The sequence below is a fragment of the Balaenoptera musculus genome, chromosome 1 (assembly GCF_009873245.2).
Source record: "Balaenoptera musculus isolate JJ_BM4_2016_0621 chromosome 1, mBalMus1.pri.v3, whole genome shotgun sequence".
Taxonomy (NCBI): domain Eukaryota; kingdom Metazoa; phylum Chordata; class Mammalia; order Artiodactyla; family Balaenopteridae; genus Balaenoptera; species Balaenoptera musculus.
In genome coordinates, this window is record NC_045785.1 from 169656317 (window position 1) to 169684086 (window position 27770).

The following is a 27770-nucleotide window of genomic DNA, read 5'->3' on the forward strand; positions in this document are numbered from 1 at the left end:
CTCGAACCCGTGTTCCCTGCATTGGCAGGCGGATTCTTAACCACTGCGCCACCAGGGAGGTCCCTAACCCAGATTACGTTTTAAAAATAGAGAGCAAGCCTGTTGGCAGGAAGGAGTAAGAAAATGTGGTTTGGAATACTGCAAGGAGATTTTCGTGGGAAATTCTGCCTCCTTCTCTATGAGGCAGTGACACTTAGAGACTTACTCCCAACATCTAGCCTTGAGCCGCCTTGTGGCTGGAAAAGCGTGTTTTTCTTTTCTTGGCGCCTTTAGGATTTCAAGATTCCTCCTGGCCTTGTGGACCATTGTGAGCATCCTGGCAGTACCTCCCAGCGAGCCCCTCCTGTAACAGCTACACACAGGGAAGTCTTTCAGGAAATTTATGACCTGGTACAGATACAGGCTTTCCTCAGCCAAGACCCACTCTATTTGGCATCTGGAAATGTCATTGGTGTTTTCTTTTTTACACACTCTTGACACATCCTAATTTAAGAATAAAAGTACAGCCTATGGACCTCACCTTGCCACAGCACTTAAATGTACAATTTTCTTTTTTGGCCTCAGAATAAGCGCTTTCCTAATTGTTATTTTCCTTGACTGAAAATCTTGATATGTTTACATTTACTTATGTATAACTCTCCACCAAATCTTCAACATTATATATCAATTAAACATGAACCTGGAGTAGCACCGTATTAAAACCAATATGCTCAGAGTAGTAACATAAGAGTGTCATTAAACGTTTGGTTTAAAAACCAGATGTTTCTAAAAAAGTCTTTTCATATGCCTATTATCTACAGCAACTCAAACTGAATTTACAGTCATCTTGCTGAAACCAGCTAGAAGGAAGATCCTAGAAATATTCAAGAGATCAAAGGATGATAAATGGAAATTAATTGCACAGGAAACATGACTTAATTAGTGTGTCTGTCATTGATAGTCTTTTCATATTTGTCTTTAATTTTAGTGAGTATATCATTTATGTATAAGTGCTTTTTTATGATCACTGCCACTCATGATTATTCTACCCTAGTTTTTCTCACTAGGTCTTAAATTCCCCAACAGTCTGATTTGTCAACTTTGGGAGAGGAAAACTGGATTTTAATTGGCTTGAAAATGTGCTCTTGTGGACTCGAGGCAGCTGGCAGTGCGTTCTGAATCCGCCATGCGTGTTCTCCATGTCTGCATTTCTACAAGGCTTAGACCAGGCTCTCATGCTCTCTCTTGGTTTCCTTTCCTTTTTCTCCATTAACTTTCCTCACAAATACTTAGCAGCACAGTTGGCAGATGAATGGAGGTTAGCGATGGTATACAGATTTGGATGAGAAGGGGGTGGAAACCATTGTATTTTCTTTATTTCACATTAGACCTTGAATCAACCCATTGTAGAGTATCTCTCTAAACTTCCTCCTTTTTAAAAAAATTTTATTGAAGTCTAGCTGATTTACAATGTCGTATTAATTTCTGCTGTACAGCAAAATGATTCAGTTATACATATATACATATTCTTTTTCATATTCTTTTCTAACACGATTTATCACAGGATATTGAATATAGTTCCCTGTGCTGTACAGTAGGACCTTGTTGTTTATCCATCCTGCATACAGTAGTTTTCATCTGCTCCTCCCAAACTCCCAATGCTTCCCTCCTGCCCTCCTCCCCCCGTCCCCCTTGACAGCCACAAGTCAAGTCTGTCCTCTATGTTTGTGAGTCTGTTTTTGTTTCATAGATATGTTCATTTGTGTTGTATTTTAGATTCCACATGTAAGTGATATCATATGGTATTTGTCTTTCTCTTTCTGACTTACTTCACTTAGTATGATCATCTCTAGGTCCATCCATGTTGCTGCACATGGCATTATTTCATTCTTTTTTATGGCTGAGTCTTTTTTTTTTTTTAATGTTTCTTCATTTCTTCTTGTTATATTCCATTTGGGCTGCTATAACAGAATACCATAGACTGGGTGGCTTATAAAGAAGAGAAATTTATTTCTCACAGTTCTAGAGGCTGAGAAGTCCAAGATCAAGGCACTGGCAGACTCAGTGTTCAGTGAGGGTTTCCTGGTTGATAGATAGGCTTCTTGTTGTCCTCATGTGGTGGGAAGGGCCTGGGAGCTCTCTGGGAACTCCTTTATAAGGGCACTAAGCCCATCATGAGGGCTGCACCTTCATAACCTAATCACCCCCAAGGCCTCACCTCCAAATACTATCCCATTGGGGATTCAGTTTCAACATATGAATTTTGGGAGAACACAAACATTCAGTCCATGGCATTTCTTGTTTACTCCACTAAAACCTTACAGGGAGGCCACTGGGCTCCACTGTGTTCCTCTCCATTGAATGTAATGCAGTGACTATGGCTCTCATTCCAGCTACTTGAATACCAGCTTAATTTCATATTTAATTCATTTTCACAGGGCATTGAATTTTGCATAAATATTCTTTGTGCTTCTGTTTACACAGAGAATCCCCATGGAGTGCTGTGCATTGTTATTACTATTATTATTGTATTAAACTTATTGCTGCTGGTGTCACAAGAAATAAGAAATAAACGTCACAGTGTCACAAGAAAATTTCTCACTGATACGAGATTTGGGCGTGTATACATTAATGTTATGTTAACATTTGATCTCTATTGAACTGATTTTTTTTTCCTATGTATTTTGTGTTTTTGGTACAATTCTTTTTTTCACATGACCCAGACATATGTTCTTTCTGCTAGATTTACTTTATTTCCAGTCTCAACTTCGCAAAATCATAATCACCAGAAAAATATTCATTAAACACCATGTGTCACTTTGGTATCTTAGAATTGGCTCTTGGAATTTCTGCTTGAGTCTGGTAATGCATTTTTATTAACTGTGCTGAGTTCCTAACAAATTGGCCAGGGCTTGAAGTTTTCCCCTACTAAAGTGACCATAAGCTTCTCTTTTGAGCTGAACTCTACTTTGGTTGCCCACGTGATCTAGAATCACACATGCTAAAACCAAATGACCTCCAGACTCACCACCATCTTTCTCTGTCACCTACTTCCTTTTTTTTTTTTCTCCCACTACTTATATTCTCTTTGAAATCCACGTGTGGTTTTTTTGTTCACTAGACTCCACTGTATTCCTCTCCATTGGATGAAACACAGTGACTGTGACTTTCAACCCACAACTTATAAACCAGCCTGGTTGATTTCATTTTTAATTCATTTTTACAGGGCATTGAATTTTGCATAAATAATATTTGTGCTTCTGTTTACAGAGCATCCCCATGGGGTGCTGTACACCGTTATTATTGTGTTAAACTTATTGCTTTCAGTGTCACATTTAATTGTGAATTAGTAGAATCACTTTTCCTGATGGTGATGTGCAACCACATTTCATGTCTTTACCCACTAATTCACAACTTTATTCACATGAGAAGGCAATTTCGAAAAGGATAAAGGGAAGAGTCACCAGTATTAAATAGTAACCAGACAAAATAGAGTTCAGATAGGTTTAAGTCACCGCAGTATCTCTTTCAATAGTTTATGAAATTTTTAACAGGCAAAAGAGAAAGAAAGGGAAGATTTTCTTTTTTTTCTTTAAAGGCAGTCTCTATGTTTAGCAAATACAGACCAAGCAAACTCGCTCGCTCGCTCTCTTTCTCTTTCTCTCTGACATCAAGCAAAGTAAGAAATAGTGCCTTTTGAATAGGAGATTTCCTTTAATTACATTGGGGAAGTAATAATGGTAGGTATTGCATGTTTAATGTAATGTTCTGGATGCCCCTTTTTCTTTCCTTTTTTTTTTTCTCCCCTTCACAGCCACCTCATCTTGAGCAGAAATAAAAGGTTCAAGGCTTGTCAGCATCAGTTTATAGATAGCTGTTTAAAAATAATGAGATATTGGGTATTGTAAGGCTCAGAGCCGTCTTACCAAGACCCATTTATTTCTATTCACCTTTTGTCAGAATTGCAGACAGAAGACATTCAATTAAAACTTGTCACCTGTTGCAGATGACCTAATTTGTACTTGTATGTGTCATAGATTAGGGCTCCATGCTTCAGATGAAGCAACTGGACCCCTGGTGGAATAATATTTTCCCTGCAAAATATTTTGTAAACTATGTCTTTTTCAGTTTTCTATGATTTTGATTTTGGCTCTCAGCCAGATTATAAATTTAGCACATACGCCTCAGAACCAGCCAAGAGCAGTGAATCACACCTTGAAAAAAAAGAAGGAGAGACTTCTTTGTGGCTATGTCCTGTGCACAGAAACCTACAAATATATTTTGGATGCAGCTTGAATCTGAAACAGAGGGAAGCCTTTGTAATTTCCTATGCAAGCCTCACATGTTTAATAGTCCAGATAGCTACCAAGAGACCAAAATGAAAGACTTCCCTTTGCTAATTGTTAATTCATCTGTAGAGCAAGGAAGCTTTAATGTGAGTCCTGGCTTTTATCTCTTTTAGTGACTGAGGACTCAGTTAAAAAAAAAAAAAAAAAAAAAAGCCCGCCTAATGGATATGCATTTTCTCTCCCTGTGTGATTTTTCCCTTTTATTTCAGCAGATCTTATAGTGCTTCCACATGCAACCAAGCTATTTCCAAAGTTCCTGAATTGTTGTCATGCTATTTCAGCGGAAGTAGATGTAACCATTCGTCAAGGTGTCTAACTGAAAAGCCGCCATCGGGGTCTTCTTCTAAACTGTAAAACTCAGCCAGAATGTTGCTTTGCCTCCATGGCCCTGGCAAAACAGTCCTTGTCTTATTTCAGTGACATTTTAAAGAGGAACAGGGAGCGAGGAAATGAATATCTCTGGGTCCCTGCCTCAAGAGAAAAGCAGACCGACTGAATCTTTTTTATCATTTTTGGTTTGCCAACAGTCTCATAGCTATAAACTTCTTCTAAGTGGAGACGCTTTATAGAGTCATAGATGCAAAATGCCTAGCCCTTCAGCGGAGTAAAAGTATTCCTCTCTCCTCGTGCTAGTTCATCATTCTGCCTTGCTCTTTGCATGCACCCCCTATCAGGGTGCGAGTATTGTTTACCGCAGTAATTGGGTTTTATCTGCCCGTGCTTCTGCTTTTGGAGTCTATACCACATGCTCTTTCCCAAAAATAGAATTTGATGACAGAGAAGCAGTATAAACATAGTGTTGTAAAATGGGATAATAATAGCACCTGCTTCATAGGATTGCTGTAAGTGTTAAATGTGTTCATGTACGTAAAACAATTAACCCATTGCCTGGAATAGAAGCAGCTCTCAATAACCAATGGGTGTTTTGGTTGATTCCAAGACACTTCATACAGAGATTAAGTCATTCCACTATCAATGAAGACATTGCTTGTTCAGGAGATGCAGATATCAGGAGTCAAAAGTTTGCTGAGATAGGAAGAAAGGAACGAAATCATGAAGCCATGTTGAACAGTATCACTGTCTATTTTGAGAAAGGGCAATAATAGTAAGAGAAGATAACTAGGGCTTGGTGTGTTTTATTGTCTCTCATGATCCTCCAGAATTTAATATGGTTAGATTCTCCCTGGAGTATTTGCATCAATGTACAAATAATTTTCACTCATCCCTTTACTGGGGTACCTATAAATATGCACAAATACTGTAGGTAAAGCTGGTACTCTCTGTAAGGATGCTGTTACGAGGAAGAATCCCATCACAGGCTGCCACTAAAATTCTCGCCGCTGTGTCTTGATTCTGCCGATCTGCCTTTGCTTCCTTTCCTACAGCCCCTCAAAGGGATTTTCTCCACCCTCTGTTTATGATGGTTCCCTCACAGAAATCTCAGGCAAATTCAAGGGCGCTTCTAGGTACTTCTTTTCCTGAACGGAAAGAGCCGGATTCCCTTCCGCAGCAAAGGGAGCCGCAGTAGCAGAGACATCGTGGAGGAGACCGTTCCCACCTTCTTCACCTTCTTGCATCATAAGTTTTACTTTCCCAGGCTGCTCCTTATCCTCAATTACAAGTCGTGTTGGATAACATTTAAATGATCCAACTATTTATTTAGTAGTCATTAAAGTCACTAATCTTTTAAAATATTATTTCACTATCTTTTAAAAAATTATCATTACTTTAATATGACTATTTGCATCTTTCTTAAGTATTCCAGGGGTCTATGTAATTAACGTTTTTAGCAAACCTTTGTTTAAGAACAACGTTATAAAAAGGCTTGTCTTTAATATAACGAAGTAGGCTAGGATAGCCTTGTGTAATTCTCTGAAGGGGAGATTTTTTTATTATCCTATGAAATGACTTTGTGCTATTAAAAATGTGAAAAATACTTTTGTCTTTGGACTATATAATATTGTAAAAATTTGCATTTGGGCATAAAATGTAGACTTAAAATTAGCTGACCTAAGAAGGCCTTGTGCTGAACTGTTTTACTTCTTTTGGCATTTATGTGCCTCATAGCGGTTTTTGTTGTTTTGTTTTTTTTCCTTCTTGCCCTATTCCTGCTTCCTCAATTTTGTAAATTCTGACAACTTATGAGATTTGTGATTCCCTTGTGGCAATGTAGGCACATGCAGTATTTGATAGAAAAAGTGATGTGAAGCGTTCTGTTTGGTAGGTAATGTCAACTATTAAAATTTTTTATTTAAAAAACGAAAGGGGTAATGGCAGACTCCACATGAATAGAAAATCCAGTTGCCTTAATTAACTTCAAATCCTGTCAAACATTGAACATTGTGGGTATCTTATTTACTGGGAGAAATCTTCCTTTTTAAAGTTTTTCAAAAATGGTTTACAAGTGGAGTCCAAACAGAAATTGTTTGTATTTAAGATTGTAAAGATGTAGAGAGACAGGCTTTGCCATTGTAAGTGGAAATATTTGGATTAGATTAATGTTTGTTTATGGCAAATCTGGATTTTCCAGGTCCTGATGGTAAATACTGTTGTTGTTTTTTGTTTGTTTCTGCTGAAAATAGAGACTTTTAAATGAAATGTATTAGGTTAATTGGATAATTATCAATTCTCTACTTAACTTTGTATTGTGTGTTTCTAGCTAAACTCAGAGATAGCATTTTTCTTTTTCATAGACTTTGGGTTAGTTTCTGTATCTGTTCTAAAATAAACTCTAAATGATATTATTAGTGACAGGGATGAGCAGCAAATAGAATGGGATACCAAATATTTCTGTAATCACTTAGACATCAAATAATGTCATTATTTCGGTTTTATCCTTTGTATTATCTTACCATTCAATTATACCTCAAATGTGTTTACCTACAGAATTGAGGCAGGGTAGACTGTCACACTCCATGGGGGTAGATTTTCAAAAAATGATCACGATGCAAAATATATTTCAATAAATAATATAGTAATATTTCAACAAAATAATGATATAATGGCAATTTCCTTGGGATTTTAAAGTTTATAAGATATTTAATAATGCATTTGTATAATATCCAAGTATATTAGTATATTAGTATAATATCCAAATATATTAGTACCTTATATTAATATAATTGGATCATTAAAGCAGAACACCAGGGAGGTTATTGTCTTAATATCCATCTTATATTTGGAAAAGCAAACAGGTTAAGGAACTCAACAAAATTTACAGAGCTTGTTAATGAAAGAGCCAGAAAGAAACCATTCTGATTTGCAAACTATGCCTTACTTTTTTCCATGTTCTTCATATAATATTTAGGAATAAATTATTATATTATTACAGTTGGAAACATTTTTCTGGAAAAACTTTAAAACTAGAAATATACTGAAAATAGACTTATTTATTTATTTATTTATTGGCGTATAATTGCTTTACACTGCTGTGTCAGTTTCTGCTGTACAGCAAAGTGAATCAGCCATATGTATACATACATACCCTCTTTTTTGGATTTCCTTCCCACTTAGGTCACCACAGAGCACCAAGTAGAGTTCTCTGTGCTATAGAGTAGGTTCTCATTAGTTATCTATTTTATACATAGTAGCGTATATATGTGAAAATAGACTTCTTAATGATATCTGTATAGTATTGTTTTATCAGACTCTTTAAAATAACATTATTAAAGTTTCAGTGCATATATTATTATGACTCAGATGAATACATCTGTTTATTTTCAAAGATGCACAAATAAAGAAGCTGGGTCCACATGTTTGAACACATAGTTTGGGCTGATTTAACTTTGAGACCTATGTCACTTGTGTATTTCCGTGTTATATGATTGTCCTTGGGGGAAAAAAAAACTGGTTTTACTGACTATGTTTTTTCTCCAACAGAACTGAATAAATTGATGAATAATTTTAGTATGATGTAGAAGTAGTTGCAGGTGTGTTACTAGGATTTGAGTTCAGACATTTCACTGAGTATGAAGTCAGCTAAACTAAATCATTATCATTATCATCATATCACTAGAAGATGCATAAAAAGAAGATTTTCCAGATTTTGAAAAGAGATTAAAAGCAGTATAAATATTTTTTACTTGAGATTGTTGATATTTGCCTACTTTTAACCCCCTAAAATGGGAATAAAAATTTCACATAAAAGTTATTATGATCTTTTAAAATATATCGACTCTAGAAATTTTTACCATTAATTGTTATCTAAACTTGGCAGGAACAATTTTTCTGTATATTGACTGCCCATCAACTTTCGCTACATAATTGTATTAATTGTTAATTATGTAGTATTAATATCTAATTTTTTCCCTCTACAGTCATCTACTGAATACTATATACATAAAGTTATAAATCATAAAAGAATGCTTTGTCCAACTGATCTTTATTTTAGGAAGTAAAGAACGCGTTAAATGATGGCTTTGGTAAAAAAGTACTTGAATATTTAGAAACTGGATAGATATGTAGATGGTATGGATGGATGGATGGATAGATAGTAGTTTATCTACCCACACACTGAAAGGAGGTGAGGGGGAGGGAAGAAAGCGAGAAGAAGAGGGAAAAGGAGAACGAGAAAGCGAGAATGAACATAAGAGTGAGAACACTCCTTTAGATTTTGGAGGAGCACGTAAAAATAATATGAATATTTCAGGAATTCATTGTTCAAAGTTGAAAGGAAATGCATAGTAATAAAATTATTTCACAGTATTTAAAGGATCTATTCCTACAAATACAAAAAATATCCCATAATGCATAATAAAAATTCTGTCAATCAAGTATATGTATTTTTTTCTTCATGATGTTTAATAACTAGTTTTCAGTGTTGCACTTCTCCCATAACTTGGGCCAGTTGGCTAAGCTGATTGGTGGCTTTAGTGTGATATAACTGTGTCAGAATTGTTTCCAGCCAAGACCTTGAATCCAGTCTTTCAGCCACGATCCTCTTCCATAGGCCTTCAGGATGGATGAAATCCATTGTCAGAAACTCACCAGCTCTGACTCCTGTGTTGGAAAATACATAGTGTATTGTTCAGTATTTGGGCATGTGAGGCTATATTGCTCATAGTGAACTCATGCCCTGACAGACACCAAAAGCAAATTTGGAGTCTACAAACCTAATTGAGATGCATTCTGTGAGCTTTCTTGTTTTTTTTTTTTTAATTTTTAAAATTTTTATTGGAGTATAGTTGATTTACAGTGTTGAATTAGTTCTGTGGTACAGCAAAGTAAGTCAGTTATGCATATACATATATCCACTCTTTTTTAGATTCTTTTCTCATACAGATCATTACAGAGTACTGAGTAGAGTTTCCTGTGCTGTACAGTAGGTCCTTGTTGATTATCTGTTTTATATATAGTAGTGTGTGTATGTCAGGCTTTCTTGGTTCTAACAATTTCAGAGTTATTTTTAAATGTTTCCTCCTTTTATTAGCCTTCATCTGTCATTGTCTTTCTCTCTCTCTGTTTGTTTCATCCTGCCTTCTCTTCACACCTCTAATCATCACATTAATGTTCACATTGTGTTGGAGCTGGATGCCAAATGTGTTATGATACCACTTTTAGTTATATATGCTTTTAGTTTTCTAAACTCTTATAATGAAAAATTTTAAATTCTTATGATGAAACAAATTTGAATGGGTCTCAGATGAACAGACAAAATGCGACCACATTATATAAACTGGAAAAATATCTTGGAGAAAGAAAGAAATGAAAAAAGACAAAACATGACTAAAGGGGGGCAAAAGGGGGAAGGTGTTAAACTTTAGTAAATTAAATATAGACACAATAAAAATAGAACATTAGAAATTAGATAAACGAAGGAATGGAACTCTAGGCGCAAAATTGCTCTAAAAGCAGCAGTCAAGAAATGTTTCTTCATGACTCACAAGCACTCTATTTTCATTGAATACTTAGAGACTGTACCTAAGCTCTTTGTTTTTTGATATTTGTTTGTCTAAACCTACTTACTTGCTCTTGAAGTTGTCTCCTGATATCAGTTAAACTCTGCTCTGATGTTTCAGTTTGACATTTCAGGGTTTACCTAGAACCAAGTGTATGTTTGTGTGTATCACTAAAAGGAAATCAACTCTTAAAGTAGTAGTATTAAGATAATATGAAAAGTTATGTTTTTCTTTAGCTCATGGATTGATAGTCATCTTTAACATATGAGTATATATTCACCTTCAGGATTCACATAGAAATATATCAGCCTTTCCCAAACTGTTTCATATAATTCAGTTACACCACAACTCACCTGTTCCAAGTGATATTAACAAATGTTCCCAAAACAGGATCCTTGGTTAAATTGGTTTGCAAAACATTGCATAGGCTGTATCTCCCTCGGAGAGTTTTATTTGAGAGTTAGTTGCATGTTAAAGGCTCTGAGAGGGCCTTCAGTAAAATAACAATACTGAGGATACTGTTAAACCAAATCTATCTTCTGAACAGTTTGAGAAATACCAAAATATGTACAATGAATTACTTGGTTGTGAATTTATTAATGGATAATGTTAATACTGTCTTATCAATTAAGGTACAATATAAGACCACAAAGCGAATCTCATCTCTGTCTTACTCCCAAGTAATCTTCTCTTTATTTGATAAAGATTTATAAGTTTCTATCCTGAACTTTACAGTTACAGACTGGAAACCACGTTATTAACAAGCACCCTCCCCACTGCCCCATGTAAATGAAACATTTCTTTCTTTTTAATCCCTTTCTTTCCCTTTTGCCCCTTTCCTTAATGTTATAGATCCACTGCCAGCAAAACCTCCCTGAATCTTGACCCAGTCCATCACTCATGGGGAAAAAGTATTACTAAATGCCAGTCTACTTTTGCCTACTTTCTAGCTTCACGCTTCATCTCTGCCCTCCTAACAAATCCCTTCTTCGCCATTCTAGCCTCCTGAATTCTTTCAGGAATCTCCTCCTTCTGACCTGCGTTCAGTCCAGACCTGCTTTCAGTTTTCTCTCATTTGAAGGAAAATACAAACGTGTGTCAGAATGTAAGGAACATGCTCCTTCTGAGACATGTTGACTTAGAACAGGGAACGATCCTTGCGTCTCATCTTGTGTAGTGGGGTTCCAGCTCTCTACAACATGTAGGGGTTTTCAACTCAATTCAGTTCCACAGGTCCACGTGGAGTCCTCTGATAGACCGGGGTGGATTGAACAGCTCTGGGTCTACTGATCTACTCAGGCCCACACATTGAGCTTTCAGGGGTGACTGATGAAGAGGATACACATTGCCAATGTCTTTAATTTGAGAAAGTGTGTTAGCACCAAATTCCAGTTTCTTTGTATTAATTCTCAAGGAAAGGTGCCTTTCCTTTGGTATGTAGATGACTCTGATGGCCTTGCCTAAATGTCTTTCAGCTTGGTCATCTCTGCCAGGTTTGGTTTCCAACCTGTGGCAGTCTTGGTTTAGCCATCGCTTTTTTACATTCCTCTACTTCCCCTGGGCCCTTCTGCAATCTACTCTCTGTTTACTTAGCACCCTTGGATGATACTCTCTATGTATTTGATTGGTCTCAAAGATAGTTACCTCAACAGTAAGGAAGCGCCTGTCTTTCCCCACAGGAGTGCGTCTTGACAGAGTACGTGGAGGTCGGCAGAAGTACAAGCGCAGAATAGATGCGGAGAACAGCCCATACCTGAACCCTCAGTTGGTTCAGCCAGCCAAAAAGCCATGTAAGTACAGCAGACATGTCTGGCTTTCCAGCACATGACATCCTCCCAGCTGGCTCTAGGTACATCAGTTTTGGCATGCCCATTCCTACTGACTCCAACGAGACTTCTCTTTGTTGGCGGGGGTGGGGAGATGTGGCTTTATTCCCAAGGATTGCCTTTGAAGAGCAACAACAACTCAGCTAATTATCTTTTTTTCCTATGGTTTTCTCCCCCTCTACCTTTTTTCACCTAGTCATTTTGTGGAAGCGTAAGCATACCAAGGCATAGCTTATATAGTGCGAATTTTACGGGTTATCTTTATTTTCAGAGGTACATAAAATGGACCGTACCATGATCATTAGTTCATTGGAGCTGTTAGTTTCAGATTTCACAAGAAAGTGATTTTTGTAGTTTTCACTAGCTAAATGAGTTTGTTCAACCTCCCAATGAAAATACATTAGGAGCCTCATTAATTTAGAGCTATAGAAGGTTAACACACTCGCTAGCAATAGATTAAAACAAGGATGGGCCCTACTGATAACAAGCATAGGTTGGTGGTTCCATTTCAGATGCCCTTATGGGCATTATGAAGTGTTTTTTTAAAAGCCCATGGTTTGATAATGCCCGGCTGCAATTTGAAACGATGGTAGGTATGTAGCTAAAATGCAAACCCCATTCTCTTTGTCATTAGCTAAAAAGAGCTAGAATATAGATTGAGGCAGTTAACTGTGTTCCAGTTTCTGAAAAATCAGTTCATGGCTGTAGTGCAAAAGGGCTAACATTTTAGGATGTTTATGCATAGAGTTTATACGAGGCACTGAAAGTGCTTTGGTGGAAACAATTCTCACGTTTAGCTGTCTCTGTCTCAGAAGACACAACCAGCCCTCACCAGAGGATGTTGCAGCTATAGCAGTTCTAGAAAAGACACGGGTAATTTCTGATCTGCTTTCGAGGGAAGAGAAAAAGTGTCCTCTTCTCATTCAGATTCTCCAGGAGGGGTCGCTGTTATGCATCATCCGTGTGAGCATATGGGCATCTGTTAAATACATAAAACAGACCCTGAACTGTAAATGAAAGGACATTTTAGCTATGTCAAAGGAAAAAACAACCAGTTTTACATAAAATTAAAGCTTAAGTGAACATATGGCATGGTTTCCTTTTGCCTCTCCAAAAAACATTATGTTGATTATACCTTCAATTGTCCAATCTGGCATCTTCTCCTCAGCCTGCATAAGCTGTTTGGCATTCTGCAAATACAATCTAGGACTGCATTAAGCAGATTTTGCACATTAGAATAAAAAAACTTTCTGATAATACAATAAAATGCAATAAACACTCATGTTTAATTTCATTAGAGGTTTCGTTTTCCTGGATTCACTAATATCCAGACTGGCCATTTCTCATTCATTTTATACGAAGTCGACTGACACCATTGATGATATCCTCTACCGAGAGAAAAATGAGCACCAGCCCATTCGTAAGTCCACAGGATGGATAAAGAAACATCTATGGTTTTCGGCGGAAACCTGAGAAATGGGGAAGAGGCTTGTCAAGTACCTTTAAGAAGATTACAGCAATTTCAATGAGCTCCATTTGTCTGAGATAAAAGAGGACTCCTAATAAATCATTACTCATTATCTTAAGGCCTCTGTGTTAATTTTCCTTAGTCTATCCAATTAGTGTATTTTGGTAACAAACATTTATAAAACTTAATTTTCAGATCCTGTCAGAGACTAGGCATGGGCTTTGCTCAGAAAGTGTCTGGGGGAGATTTCTGGAGCCTGACTGATTGTTTGTGTACTACAAAAGCCCAAGAATGAAAATTGGGTTCTATTGATTCTAATTAGGGAAACATTAAATAAGATTCACCTAGAAACAGTGCTGCCGGCTATTCCATTTTCTGAATGATAGGAATTTCTAAGCTTCCACCAAATTTCTCTGACCCAGTCAAGTATCCAGTGGCTTGGGTAAAACAGGTTGCATTTTCCCTGTACTAAAAGAACTCGAATTACGATTTCCTTCCGTTACATTTTTGTACCCTTTATTACTGCATTTTCTTCTAATCCTGAGGATCTAGTAGTTGCTGACAGGTTTTGCTGCTTTGTCAGAGCAATGAAAGTGGAAACTTTTCCAAGCGTAGCTAAAAAACAGGGTGTTGTTTCGATAGCATATACGAGAAACAAATGTCATTCTCTTCAGATCCTACAAATTAAAAAAAAAAAGAATCTCTATTTGATTTTAATTTCTTTTCTAGAAAATATGATATTTGGGAATACTTCCTCCCAAATCTGTATTTTTAATTTGATAATAATTGAATATTACTGCCATTGAATGGTTATCTGTTGATAATTTGAAGTGAACAGAATTCATGTGGCAGTCATAGTAGTAAAAATTTTAAACTCTATCAAAAAATTACTAATTATAGCTTGGATAAGTATCCTTGTTATGTTGTTACAGCAGACAAAAAAAGAACTATGTTTTCAATTCTAAGGTATATGAAGTCTTTTCATTTTGAGTTAAAAAAGTTAAAAATGTATAGGGAAAGGCAAATGGTCTAGTAAACGTAGAAGAACCTTTGACTTGGCTCACAAAGGTCCCATTTAATACCCTAGTTTTCTAGAGTAATAGGACACAGACGTTGAAATATCTGAGTTTATTCTTACCTATTTGTATTTCCTCACTTAGAAGAAAGTATCAAATCTAAAGCTAAATATAGAAATTGAAAATGGGGCCAACAAGAAAAATCATTCCGTTAGCAAGGCTTTATAACCCCTTCCATAAACTCTCACATGGCCCTGAGCGATAAAACACATTTGATGTGATGCTTTCCATTTGTCTCTAGTGTTTATTTTATGAAGGATTTTAAAAACATATATCACAAATTTCAGACAGATAAATCTGAGCCAGAGAATGAGCTAAAGACAACAGATGAAAATAGAGGATTAAAGTATTAGACGCTCCAAAGTGGAAATACGGTCACATTTAAGTTGGAGTATTTTTCTGGAAACTGACATTGGCTATATTTGAAAGATGGGCTGGGTATGTGGGGAGGGGGAGAAAGGCAAGACGTTCATATTGAGTGCATCCCACTGAGACAGAGTTATACAGTCAGTAATTCACCCCAGCAGAAGGGCTCTGACCTTTGCTCCTCTTTAAAGGAATTAGGACAGTTAATGACTTTCATGCCCATTATGTCTATGGGCAGTAGGAGTTCTTTGCCTCCTACATTATGTTCTATATTTCAATGGTTTATATGGATATTTATTTTAAAGCTGTTGTATGCTATTTAATCTGCTTCCCCAGATCCCACCTAAGAATCAAAGAGCAGACCCAGAAAGCATCTAACTTCTCTTATCTGTTTGCTATAAAAAATTTCATTGCAGGACAGATGCTTCATTCCAGCAAAGGCAGGTAAAGCCAAGAAGAAACAAAGAACTATTACAACTGCTATGGGTTTTCCAGAACACTGTTTAGTATATATATGTTGAACCGTAAATGGAATATTTGAGGTTGATTATAGGTGTTTGAGGGATTTTTTTGTTTTGTTTTTTGTTTTTGCTCAAAATACCACCTAGTTTAGAACGTGCGAAAGAGGAATGATGCTACTAGTGATCTTGTAGTGCTCTGGTCTGATTCTGCAGATAACAAGATTGTCTCACATTTATTGGTGGCTGAACCGGAGAAGATCTATGCCATGCCTGACCCTACTGTTCCCGACAGTGACATCAAAGCCCTCACTACACTGTGCGACTTGGCCGATCGAGAATTGGTGGTTATCATTGGATGGGCAAAGCATATTCCAGGTACCTTTTCTGAAATGGAAAAGAAAAGTTTGCAATTAATTCCCTAGGCTTTATATGTTGATTTAGGCAAATGCACGATTTTCTCATTAGGATTTTTAAATTTTATTTATTTATTTTAATTTACTTTTTTTATTTGTATTTTTTAAATTAATTGATTGTTCTTGGCCACACTGCACGGCTTGTGAGAACTTAGTTCCCCAACCAGGGATTGAACCTGAACCATCGGCAGTGAAAGCGCAGAGTCTCAACTACTGGACCACCGGGAAATTCCCGTTCATTAGGATTTTTTTAAACCTTTACATTTGTTTTTGTCATACTTAATTTAGTGCTTTCTTGGTCCTAATAGAATCATATGCCATTTTTATAACTGTACCATCTTGAATGCTTGTTAATTATTTTTTCGCATATGAAGGTACTATTGCCAACCTAAGATAAAGAGAATATAACTTGTTAAAATATTTCCTTATTCTTTTAAAAAGTCCGAGTTTTCTCCTAAGGAAATACTTCTGTTTTTCCTTTTCACTTTAAATAAATGTTTATGAATTGGGGGCTTTAAGGCAGACAGCCTGGGTATAAGTCCTGCCTGGCCTGCCAATGGGACAACTTCCTGAACTTACTCTTTCTTACCTTCCTAAACTCTAAATAAAGCTATAATATCGTAATAAAAAAAAGTTTTTGTCAGGAGTAGTCTAGATAGCTTTTTTCCTTTTAAAAATCACTTATTTTGTGGTTCATAGTGGCGATTTATACTGAATTGTTTTTCATATTTGCATATTGCTTTGGTTTACAATTAGATATTTACCATGAATTTATACATAAATTATGAAAATAAATGTTCAATTGACATTGTAAATATTCTCATATGGTGACTTAAAAGTAGTATTTCAGGTTTTTTTTTTAATATTTATTTATTTATTTATGTGATTGCGCTGGGTCTTAGTTGTGGCAGGCGGGCTCCTTAGTTGTGGCGTGCGAACTCTTAGTTGCAGCATGCATTTGGGATCTAGTTCCCTGACCAGGGATCGAACCCGGGCCCCCTGCATCGGGAGTGCAGAGTCTTATCCACTGCGCCCCCCAGGGAAGTCCCAAAAGTAGTATTTTAAAGTATCCAATTATTTTTCTCTCCAGACCTGTCCTTAGATCAGTGAACATATACCTGATCACAAGGTTTAAGAATTTTAGTAGTCTACCTGAATTATTGTTTGTTTGAGCTTTGATCTTCAAATAGTTTACAAACAAATTTTTGGACAATGAGCCATGTTTCTTTGGTACAGTGAACTTATTTCTGTCTCCTTAAACTAGTTTGTCTTTATGCTTTGAATGCTACAGTAATTTCTTTAATCAAATTGATGGAAGTCCCTTTCCCAGCCCACACTGAAACCAATTTATTGGTCATGATACGCCAGCTATGTTGCTAACAGTCGTAACGAACTGTCAGGCGATATCGCAGTGAAGCTAATTTGAAGTCATTAGGTGTGCAGCGTTCAGGCGACAATTTGTTACAGTGCTTGGGAACACAGCTGACATTTCTGAATGGCTTTGTTCACTGCAGTTCTAGATGAGGCCAAGCAAATTGTAAACTAATTTAAACATCACTCTGTATTATACCAGCTACTTTGTCTTACACTGTTTGCTAATAAAGCACCCCAAATTAAGTCAAAACTAGTTAAATAGGTGAGCTGGAGTGTATTCTTTAAGAGATACCTCCACAAGGGTCACTACGTCTAAAAGAAAGATGAGAATTTGATTGTGTGGATAGCTGATTTGCATTTGGATTGTAATCATTCTATAAGGTTTTTAGAAAAAGCAAAAAAATAGAAATAGAATATGCTAAAAGATGGTAAGACATTGGAAGCTGTAGCAGTGGAAACAGCCAGAATTTGCCTAAACAGTGTATGAAAACTTTTTTGGAAGGAAAGTGTTATGAAGGGTTTTAGAAAGAAACAAAACTAAGATTTGTTGAAGTGTCCACAGATAACTTTTAAAAATAATCAATATATATTATATCATTTACATTTATCCACACACACACGTACACAGACTTACATACTCACAGATTTAAAAAAACATTATTCTAACCCAGGGTTTCTCAGTCTTGACGCAACTGATGTTTGGAACCAGATAATCTTTTGTTATGGGGCCTGTCCTGTTCCTTGTAGGGTATTTATCAACATCCTTGGTTTCTACCTATTAGCATCCTTGAGTTGTAACAAACAAAAATGTCTTCACACATTGCCAGATGTCCTCTTGGGGGGCAAAATCATGCCCCTCTTCCCCGGTTGAGACCCATTGTTCTAACCCAGGAATCAGATATTATTATCCTTAATTCAAAGATAGGGAGATCTGGGGCAGAGAGAGGTAAAAACACTTGCACAAGTTCACAAATGTATCCAGAGCCTTCAAAGCCCACATTCAACATTGCTTCCTGGAATAGAATCAGGATAGTTTAGTCCCCCAGTTGACTACCTTTGAAAGAAATATTTCAAAGTTAAAATGATCGTGTTATGAATAGCAACAGCATAAAAGGCTATGTCACTCTGACTCCAAACCGCCCATTATTTCAGAGAATTCTGCCCAAGTTCTCCCTGAATTAAGAAATTTGTTAAGCCCATATTTTGTTATTATACAGACGTTCCATAATAACGATCAAGAAAAGTCAACCAACTCCTTCTGCGGCTCTCTGGTGAGGAAAAGTCAGTGATAAATTTGTGGGTCCAGTTGTGTATCTAAGTAGAAATGTCAGCTTACAGAGGAACTTGTCACAGTAAAGGGGCTCTGGTGACCTTTGTGAAGACAGTAACTTTAAATAACTATGAGTAACAGCATTTCCAGTGGTGGAAACAATTGCTATACGATTATGTGTTCAGTCTTAAGCTGAGGCTTAGAATTGGTAGGGGCTGACGTTATTCTCTCTCCCCAGCAAATGCCAGAGGAGGTTACTTTGCAGTGATGATTCACAGCTCTGGTTTCCGTGATACCCGGAGGGTGCTTTAAATAATTGCAAGGAGTATCTTGGCTTTTCAGAGAGGGATTAGCAAAACATGAATTCACTGAAATGCTTTTAAATTTCATAACAGTAAGTGTGCCATGCAGTGTTTGGAGGTAGAAGTAAAAGATGCTGTGATACCAGCGTGCTGGTCTATATACCCGGGTTCAGGGGAGCCTGGGCACGGCAGCAACATGGAGCGTGGGATGGGGAGGGGGTAAAGCCAAAGAGAATATAAAGATTAAAGTCTCATTTCTGCCTTGATAAAAGTAAAAATGTGTTTTTGATACCATGACCTAGTCCTCATAACCGGGGTCAGAGCTGGAATTAAAGCCAAATCAGAACTGAAATTTCACTTGTCTTAATCTTCACTTCAAAATTGCTTTTTTTTTAAAAAATGCTTCTGTTAAAACTAAAGTGAAATCTTTTTTTAAAATATACTAAAATCCAAGCCTTTGCTCTCTTTATGCTGCTCTCAGTTTGTGGAATCTCACACACACCCACGCACACACACACATAGACACACACACTTTTTAAAAATTAAGTTTAGCATATAAGATCAGATCAGTAGGCTTTCTGCACTCCTGGGAAGGTACTTTTGTATACTTGCTTTTGCTACATAAAAAAGTGACAAATTCAACAAAAGAAAATACTGAAGAAGAATACATAGGGAGTGGGGTTTTTTTTATCAGTAAATAGAATTAGTTGACTTACTTTAATAAATCACATAAATGGAAAGTGTGTTGTTCTGAAACATGACCATACTTTATCTCTAGAAGCAAAAAGATCACAAGGGCTTTAGAAAATGCTTGACTTTAGTTGAAGGAGCATAAGGGCACCAGAACAGATGATGGTGCCCTAATAGCCCTTTTTAAGAATGACAGGGCCCCACCATTAGCATCCTTTTATATCCTTGGAAATTGCTCATGCCTCGCTTTTCTGGTTCCTATCTGCCTGACTCTTTTTTATTTCTCTTTCAATTTCGTCCGCGCTCGGATAAGCGCACGCTAACACAATATGATTGAGCTGTAAAATGGACCGCTGTCGCCTCTAATCTCTTTTATGTAGATACGGAGGTCCTGCACACTCCACTTCATTCTCTCTCCATTGTTGGCCTTTTTTAGAATGGGCTGCCAAGTAATGGAGGCTCCGTCAAATATTAGAGCTAGGTTTCACAGGGTGTGATAAGACGATTATCAGCCCAGCAGTCAGATCTATTATTGTTCTTTGTGGTTGATTAAAATATTATTTTGTACTGTAACTTTGTTAGCAAAATGCAGAATGTGCTTCGTCAGATGGTGCTTAAAAAAGCATCACCCATATTAGCTGACCTATATAAGTGGCTTAAATATATTTGTGGATCTTGCCAGATGGATGACTCTAAGAGAAAGATATTTGAACAATTCAGTGAATGAATGTATTTTAGAAGTTGTTTTTTCCTTTATCACATATGGCAGATTATTAGGTGGGCTTGTTTATTTTTGACATGACAGATCAAACACTTACCTGCTGAAGAAGGAGAACTCCATTCAAGTTTGGAGCCTCTTAGTGACATTTTTAAAACAGGGAAAAAAAAAAAACAAAACAAACCTATAGTTTTTCTTCATACCAAAGGAAGGCAGGAAATGTTAAGCTCAAAAAAGAAAACCACACTAGGAAGAGATGTGCTAAAACAGTCTTTATGTATAGTTATTCACGTAAGAAACAGAAGTCTAAAGTATAGAAACCAGTATTCTCCATTTACTCTGAAACATTTTTTCTAAAACATTCACTTAGGAAAATGAATTAAAAATTGCTCAGCGAGTTGGCTTTTTCTAGTTTTCTCAACAGAAGTATTTAGAATTTTCTATAAATGACAGAAATTTCTAAAGAACATGGATAAACTATTTCTACATTAGGATATAAACTTTGTGAGAGAATACCCAAGAATATTTTGAACTAATATTTATGGCTAATGATACTGTTTAAAGATATATATTTATTGTTCTAATGCATTTTACGTAGAGATCAATTTTTTAGATTGCATCATTCCCTAGGCAAAGTTGTGAAGGTTTTGTTTTTTAACTGCCCATTACTTATCTTAAACTGCTGGCACCATTACATGATTATATGTGAAAAAGCACAAAAAATTGTGGTGGAAATAATTACTATAAGATTATGTTTCCATTTGTAACACCAGGTAAGTTGTCATGTGTATATGCATGTGATTATGGTTTCACATGCAGGAAACGGCATAGTTAACTAAGAGAGGTATGTTATATATAAAAAGGACCTAATATGCTGTTTCGTTTCTATATCATTGGCACTTGAAAAATGTACTATTGATTAGTTGATTAAAAATATGCACAGCACAAAACTACTAATTGGCTCTGAGGCTCCGCCCTCCACCCCATTGTATACCTGAATTTACGCGTAGTTGTAATTTCTACTTTGCTACGAATGAATTAAAGCGATTACAGCTCTTTTCTCAGGATTAACTTTTCTTATATGCATGTAACTTAATGATTTCAGAACTGTGAAGTCGTTGAGTCTTTTAGTTAAGTGGAGAAATTTTAAATTTAAGATCCAATGCCTTGGCACTTAGTAAGACTATTTAAATTATAACTATATTCAATTATCAGATAGTTAGAAGTTATGTTTAATGTACCTGGTAGTTGTATACCTGTGTACCAGTAGTTGTGGTTTATAAAAGGTAGAATAATTCTGAAAGTAAAATCAGAAAACCTGAGCTGTATAGAGTTGAGTAATATTTTCTAAGTTATGTAATTGGTCTAGCTATTAGTTATATTGTGAAAATCAAATGAGGAAAAAAAACACACATGCAAATTATACACATATGCATAATTAATTTGCAAATTATAAAGAATGATCTAAAAATGTAAAATATTCAGTGTTCATTTTAGTGCCTAAGAGATTGTACATAGATTGTCATTTTATTGTAATTAGAGCCAAGTGATCCAAAAAGTTAGTATTCATAAGAGCTATTTCAAAAAATATTCAGAACAAACATCCATTATAATAGAAAGGGAGGGAAAGGTTATTTAACCAAGAGGATCCCTGTATGGATATTGCCATCATTCTGTCCTAGGTAAGCAGGACCGTTAGCTTCTAAATAGTCAAGTTCATCCTCCTCGGCCATACCTAAAATAACTGAATGTTTATCAGTTTCTAAAGTCACAATTGTGATATGGAGAAAGGAACAAGTTGAAAACTATGTTGTGAAAAAGATAATCTGAAAGATCCCCTAGAGACTTGTTCATTTTCTGCAGCTACCCTTGCTAGAAAGGAGAAACACCAACAAAGAAGGTTTGAGGTTTCCCAGACAGATGAGGTTTCCCAGACAGAGACCCGGTTCAAGAGACACCCCCAAATGTTATTAAAGATACTCACAAAGACCTCTCCTCACCACTCGGTGCCATTTTTTGTGACCTGATGCACAGTGCTGTCACCATGCTGAATTACCTGTGCTCACGTAACCTCTGTCCCAGTATTCTGGTCCATTACTAGGTATCCCCCAAATATATTTGCCATCCATTCATCGTCATGCCATTGTGTACCTCTGATCAGCGAGGAATCATAATTTCATAGCAGTCGTGAACACAATTTAAGTATTTGAGTGTCTGCTATGGACCTAATACTATGCTAGGTACTGTGGGGCTTATTAAAGCTACAGGTGACCTGATCTCCACCCTGAATCATGGATCTGTGTCTGCATAAATATCTGTGCATACATGTGTGCATTGATATGTGGTAATCTTCTTTTTTGGGGGATTAAGCTTTCAATACAAAAACAACTAACATCGGTAGAGTTTATTATTGTTTACAAAGCACTTTCACGAACTTTTACTTGATGTCCATAACAATTTGGTTGTTTAATTCTTATTATCCCCTAGAGTGAGGAAGTTTGATTCACACTGTTAGTAATGTTACTTGAACCATAGAATATTTAACTTAAATGACTTTTTACCGGTAGCTTCAGTAGGTCTTTCTCCGCTATCCTCCTCTACTTCCCCATACATTTTTTGTCATTTGTTCCAGATTACCTACCTGCCTTTCATACAAGTTTAGGCAAATGGAACATATTTGCCCTATCTTTAAATTTTGTCTCTACATTTATAAAATGAAAGGAGAATTGAATCAAAGAGGAAATGTATGACACACCTTTAAAATCAATAAAAATCAAGGTGTTTGATTGATAGTGCATCCTTTATATCCCTGATCACAAATTTTAACGAAACAAGGTGATCACTGGGTAGCTACTCAGCTGAATGGTTGGAAAAGTTTTTAAATGATTGGTTGCTAAAATTGAAGGCTCTTCCTCCCCAACTCTGTTTGGATTCACTGGGTTGAAGATTTCTCTATTCATCAAGTCCTAAAAGATGGTATCATTTTCAGGCAAGTAATTGTAATCGCGAAACTCTTTTGAATGCTAAGGTGACAGGATGAGTCTCATCATTCAGTTTACTGTATATATCAGAAGGCTGAACAAGCCTGCAGTCTACCTGAGGGTTATCAAAATATTGACATCCCATTGACCTGGCCCAACTCATATCTTTCTGTTCTGGAATTCTGTTTGTTCATAGAGCTGTTACTTCTGACTTTTAGGTTCTTCTCAAGGCTACTTGATGAGTTCAAGAGAGAAAGACTTCTGTGTCTTGTGAAAAGAATTCTATATGGAAGCTGATTTAATTAGCATAACCCATATATGCTTAAATGCTTCATGAAAATCTTTTTCCACCTCTAAAAGAAGAATTGGAGGGAGAAGTTTAAATGTGATGCTGGCGTGTTTTGTTTCTCCCTCTGCTCCTCTTTGACCCTCTCTCCATCCCTAATCCCACCTCCCTCCCGTGGGCTGGTCACACGTTTTCCCCTGCGTCCCCCTTGCTCTGCCTCAGCCAATCTCCAAATGAATGCATGTCTATCGTGGCCTTGGCTTTGGCACTCTGGATATATTGATTAATAGTTGCCCTAAGCTCCTTTTAGCAAATCAAATTTTCACTTTTAGCAAGGATTTCGCCTCTGATTTATTCAGCAAAGTGAAATGCACTAAATTGACTTTGACATTCAGGGAAAATGGCTGAAAAACAAAGAGCAGAGGAAAGAGATATAAATTGTGTGGCAGCTGGAGACTTCAAGCATCCGAGGAACAGTTTTCTGTGGAATATAGAGTAATTTGAAAGCACACAGAGAAGTGGTTTCTTCAAAATAAATGAAAAAAATGCTGAGTTTCCTTTTTGAAAGAGGATGTAAGTATTACTCAGCTGAACTCAGAATTTCTGGTACAATGCATTATATTTTGTAGATAAAAATAGCTGCGTAATCCAAGATTGCCTATATCTAAATGAGTTTATGAAAGCTAGGACATAACCTAATTACACTGGAAAAAAGAAATAGTCAAGTCATCCCACACGAAATAGAATAGTTAATTTGAAAATGTAAGTGCTGTGTAGTAGTGTGTGTCTGTGTGTGTGTGTGTGTGTGTGTGTGTGTGTTGTAAAGAATGGAGCTTTTTCATCACCATTAAAAGAATTTGAAATAATTTTGGATCACAAGCCTCAGAAAAGCCATGTAACTTTGCTCTTCTGTTTGCCTTTTTCCCAAGAATGTCTGCCTTGGCTGTATTCTTTAATGTGACTAAGTCACCCTACTTCCTTGTTAGACCAAGGTTCGGTGAATTAGTGACCATCAGGTTCAAGATACAAAGTGTGGTTTTTTTTGTTTTGTTTTTAATTTTATTTACTTACTTATTTATTTTTGGCTGTGTTGGGTCTTCGTTTCTGTGCGAGGGCTTTCCCTAGTTGCGACAAGTGGGGGCCACTCTTCATCACGGTGCGCGGGCCTCTCACTATCGCGGTAAAGTGTGGTTTTGATGCGTAAAAAGAAATGGTGCTGATGTAGATGAAGCAAAGAGGAAAGGGGGTTGAACTGAATTCACTGTGGACACTTGGGGAGGAATGAAAGGTGTGAGGACTATCGAGGAGTAGTTTTGATATTGCGGATCTCGTAGACTGTTGAATTGCCTCTGCCGAGAGGGGTTATCAGAGGGGTGGAAGGAGAAGGGGGAGGGGCAATCTACAGAAGGAATTTGCTGTTCATTTACCTTTTTGCTCTTCCATGTGAATTTTCCTTATTAACCAAAGTCAGGGTCCACATAGTCCAGGCACTGCCCTCCCTTTAACTATACTTTTTCATTATTCTCTTTCTTTTCATTTTCAACAAATCAGTGTCCAAAGTGACCCAAGCCATCCACATCAGTGGCATCTTACCAATCAGATAATATTTTAACGGTATACCAAACATGTCCACAGGCATATGATTTCCCTAAAGTCAAGCTGCTTCCTCCCCAATTCAGGCCACTTTTCAACCTTCATAAATGATTCTTAGAAGAACCCAATTAGGAGAATGTATTTAACCTGCTAAAAATCCCTTTAATTGACCAAACTTTCTAAGAAGCTTACGGTATATGATAAACAGATATAATACCTCCATTTGTTTATAAATACCTTGATATTTCTCTTAAGAAAAAAAGTTTCTTGGTTTTTCCCAGAAAAAAAAAACTATGATTTTGTCAGTAGCAATCAACCACTTTTATTTTTTATTTTTGCCACGTTATATATTTTTTTCCTCCACCAAGAATCAGGAATGACGTACAAAGTACACAAACCCCAAGTCAAAGGGATATTCGGCTTTTATTTTATACTTGGATCTCTTAATGTGAAGTTCAGTGCTATTATTATATGAGTTAAAAGTACTAATGCATCGTAATTTAGTTAAAGAGAAACATATAATGGGTAAATACCACCTCTTGGTAATTCTAAGCTCTAGAGTCAATTCAACTTAGTTCATCCCACAATTTTACATGTCTGCATTTAACCACAGAACTTTGCTTCCAATAAGGAAATTATATTTCCATTGCCAGAATGGACAATTAAGTTCTCACTACATATTGTTAATATTATAAAATCAAGAAGGGGAAAGGACCAGTTTCTTCCACTGGGTTCAGATTAAGCCAGTGGATGACCGGCCGTCCAGGTCAGCAGCACAGCCTGTATGGATTTAGAGAGTCATCGGAGCCCAATTAAACACGGTAGCTCCAGGGGTGTCTCTGAAGAGCAGCTCCCTCCTCTCTGGATGAAGGGGGCTTCACACCTGCTTAACCTACATTAGGGAAGGATTAATTACCTGAAGTGCTGGGCCCCCTCAGCCAGTCAGCATGTTTGTGGCAGGGCACATGGTAGCCTGGGCTGAGGAGGGAGAGAGGGAGAAGGAGCAGCTGCGGGTTCAAGGAAGGACTGATTCCTCCTGCCATGGTCAGCACTTTAGGAAAAAAAATAGTCCAGCTATACTTAATCTTGTGATTTTCTGTGTCATGGCAGAGCCCAGTCTGCAATGCAGACTTGTAAACGTAAAAGAGGAATACCCTCCCGAAGGTCCTTTCAACTGTGCGTATTACTCAGATTAACCTTTTGTGGAAAAACATGGAATCTCTACTTAAACATTTCAGATTTATTTCTGTGAGTGGCTGTGATATTGAAGCAAAGTTCTGTATGATAGATTTTCCCAAAGTTTAAAAAATATGCTTGCTTACTCAGAAACATGCCTCCAGGAAGTTTTATGACACTCTTTTAAAAATAAATGGAAGGATATCAAATAGAGATCTCTTTCTTTAAAAATTAATTCTTGGATGATAGAACCAGAATGAACCTTAGAATTCTATTGCTAGAACTTCGCGTTTTAAGAGGAAGTAGTATGTTGCAGTGGGTAGTGTACCATACTTGGAGTTAGAGATCATGGTTCAAATTCTGATATTGCTTCGTGCCATGAACTAAGTTTGCTTATATATAAGATGGGGATCATAATAATAAAGTGACCAACTTGATAGGTTACTGGGACAATTCAGTGAGTTAATGTATGTAAAGTGCCCAATCCAATCTTTTAATTGCTAAGTGTTCAGTAAATGTTAAATGCCTTTACTTGCACATTCACTTACAGATAAAAACATTGAAGACCAGGAAAACTGAATGACTTACCCAAGGTCACGAGCTACTCAGGACATAGTTGAGACTAAAACTCAGTCATGTAACAGTTGAGCACTGTTGATATTTATCATCGTCACCACCAGTTTTTCAGAAAAGAGTATACATTCTTATGCATAGTATTAAATATTAACAAGTTATCCTCTTTATTCTATATTATACCACATTATGTTACATTATATATAAACATGCATATATTTATATGGACAGCATATTTTTTGAAGATAGACCAGTAGTGAAAATGTTATAGAAAAGTTATTTTGGTATATTTTAAGTTGTGCACCCCAAATTATAAGCAATAAACACATCTTTCTTTTGTTATTCTTTGATATCGCTTGGGTATAATATCTGGATATATCAGATCAAACCCCTTTCTGAAGAATTATTAATCTAAAGGTATAGCTCAGAATCTTTCTGTTTCACGCAGGGGGATATAGTACAGAGAATTCCTTCACTGAGGCTTGAGGTTGGGAAACATAGCCAACAGCTTAAAGTGGCCAAGAGTTTCTCAATGGAGGATCTTGATACAGAGCTAAGTGTCTAGATAACATAAAGACAAAGTAACAGGAATACATGAAGTGCACCTTATTTATAAAGCATCTCTGAATACTTGCTATGTAAATATATGTGATGCTATCTTTGAAGACAATGTCTCTGACAGATCAGTGTATAACGTTTGATTAAAATTAGCTTGTAGATAATCCATGGATTTTAATTAACCTGGTCAGTTATCTAACCCAGGATACTCAGTGAGGATTTTAGGTTTTCACATCTCTGTACGTGCCATGAAAGTCTAAGTCAAATTTCCAAGGCAATTTTTTACAGTTCGAATAGAATTATTTATTATTTAATGTGAATCTGACCATACTGTATTCTTGTAGTTGAATAAATTTCATATGGGCTGAAGATGGATGATGTGGTTATCTTTGAAACATCAACTATGATCATTTT

The 27770-nt window shown here is 36.6% G+C and overlaps 1 protein-coding gene across 6 annotated transcripts in view; it reads left to right on the forward strand.

Moving 5' to 3' along the window:
* ESRRG (estrogen related receptor gamma) overlaps nucleotides 1-27770 on the forward strand; it is a 624815-nt gene that overhangs the window by 552831 nt on the left and 44214 nt on the right. For all 6 annotated transcript variants that reach the window (XM_036841541.1, XM_036841532.1, XM_036841523.1 and 3 more), the window contains 2 exons: nucleotides 11905-12015; nucleotides 15636-15797. In XM_036841541.1, the coding sequence (XP_036697436.1) occupies nucleotides 11905-12015; nucleotides 15636-15797 (273 nt within the window). The remainder of the gene's footprint in view (nucleotides 1-11904; nucleotides 12016-15635; nucleotides 15798-27770) is intronic.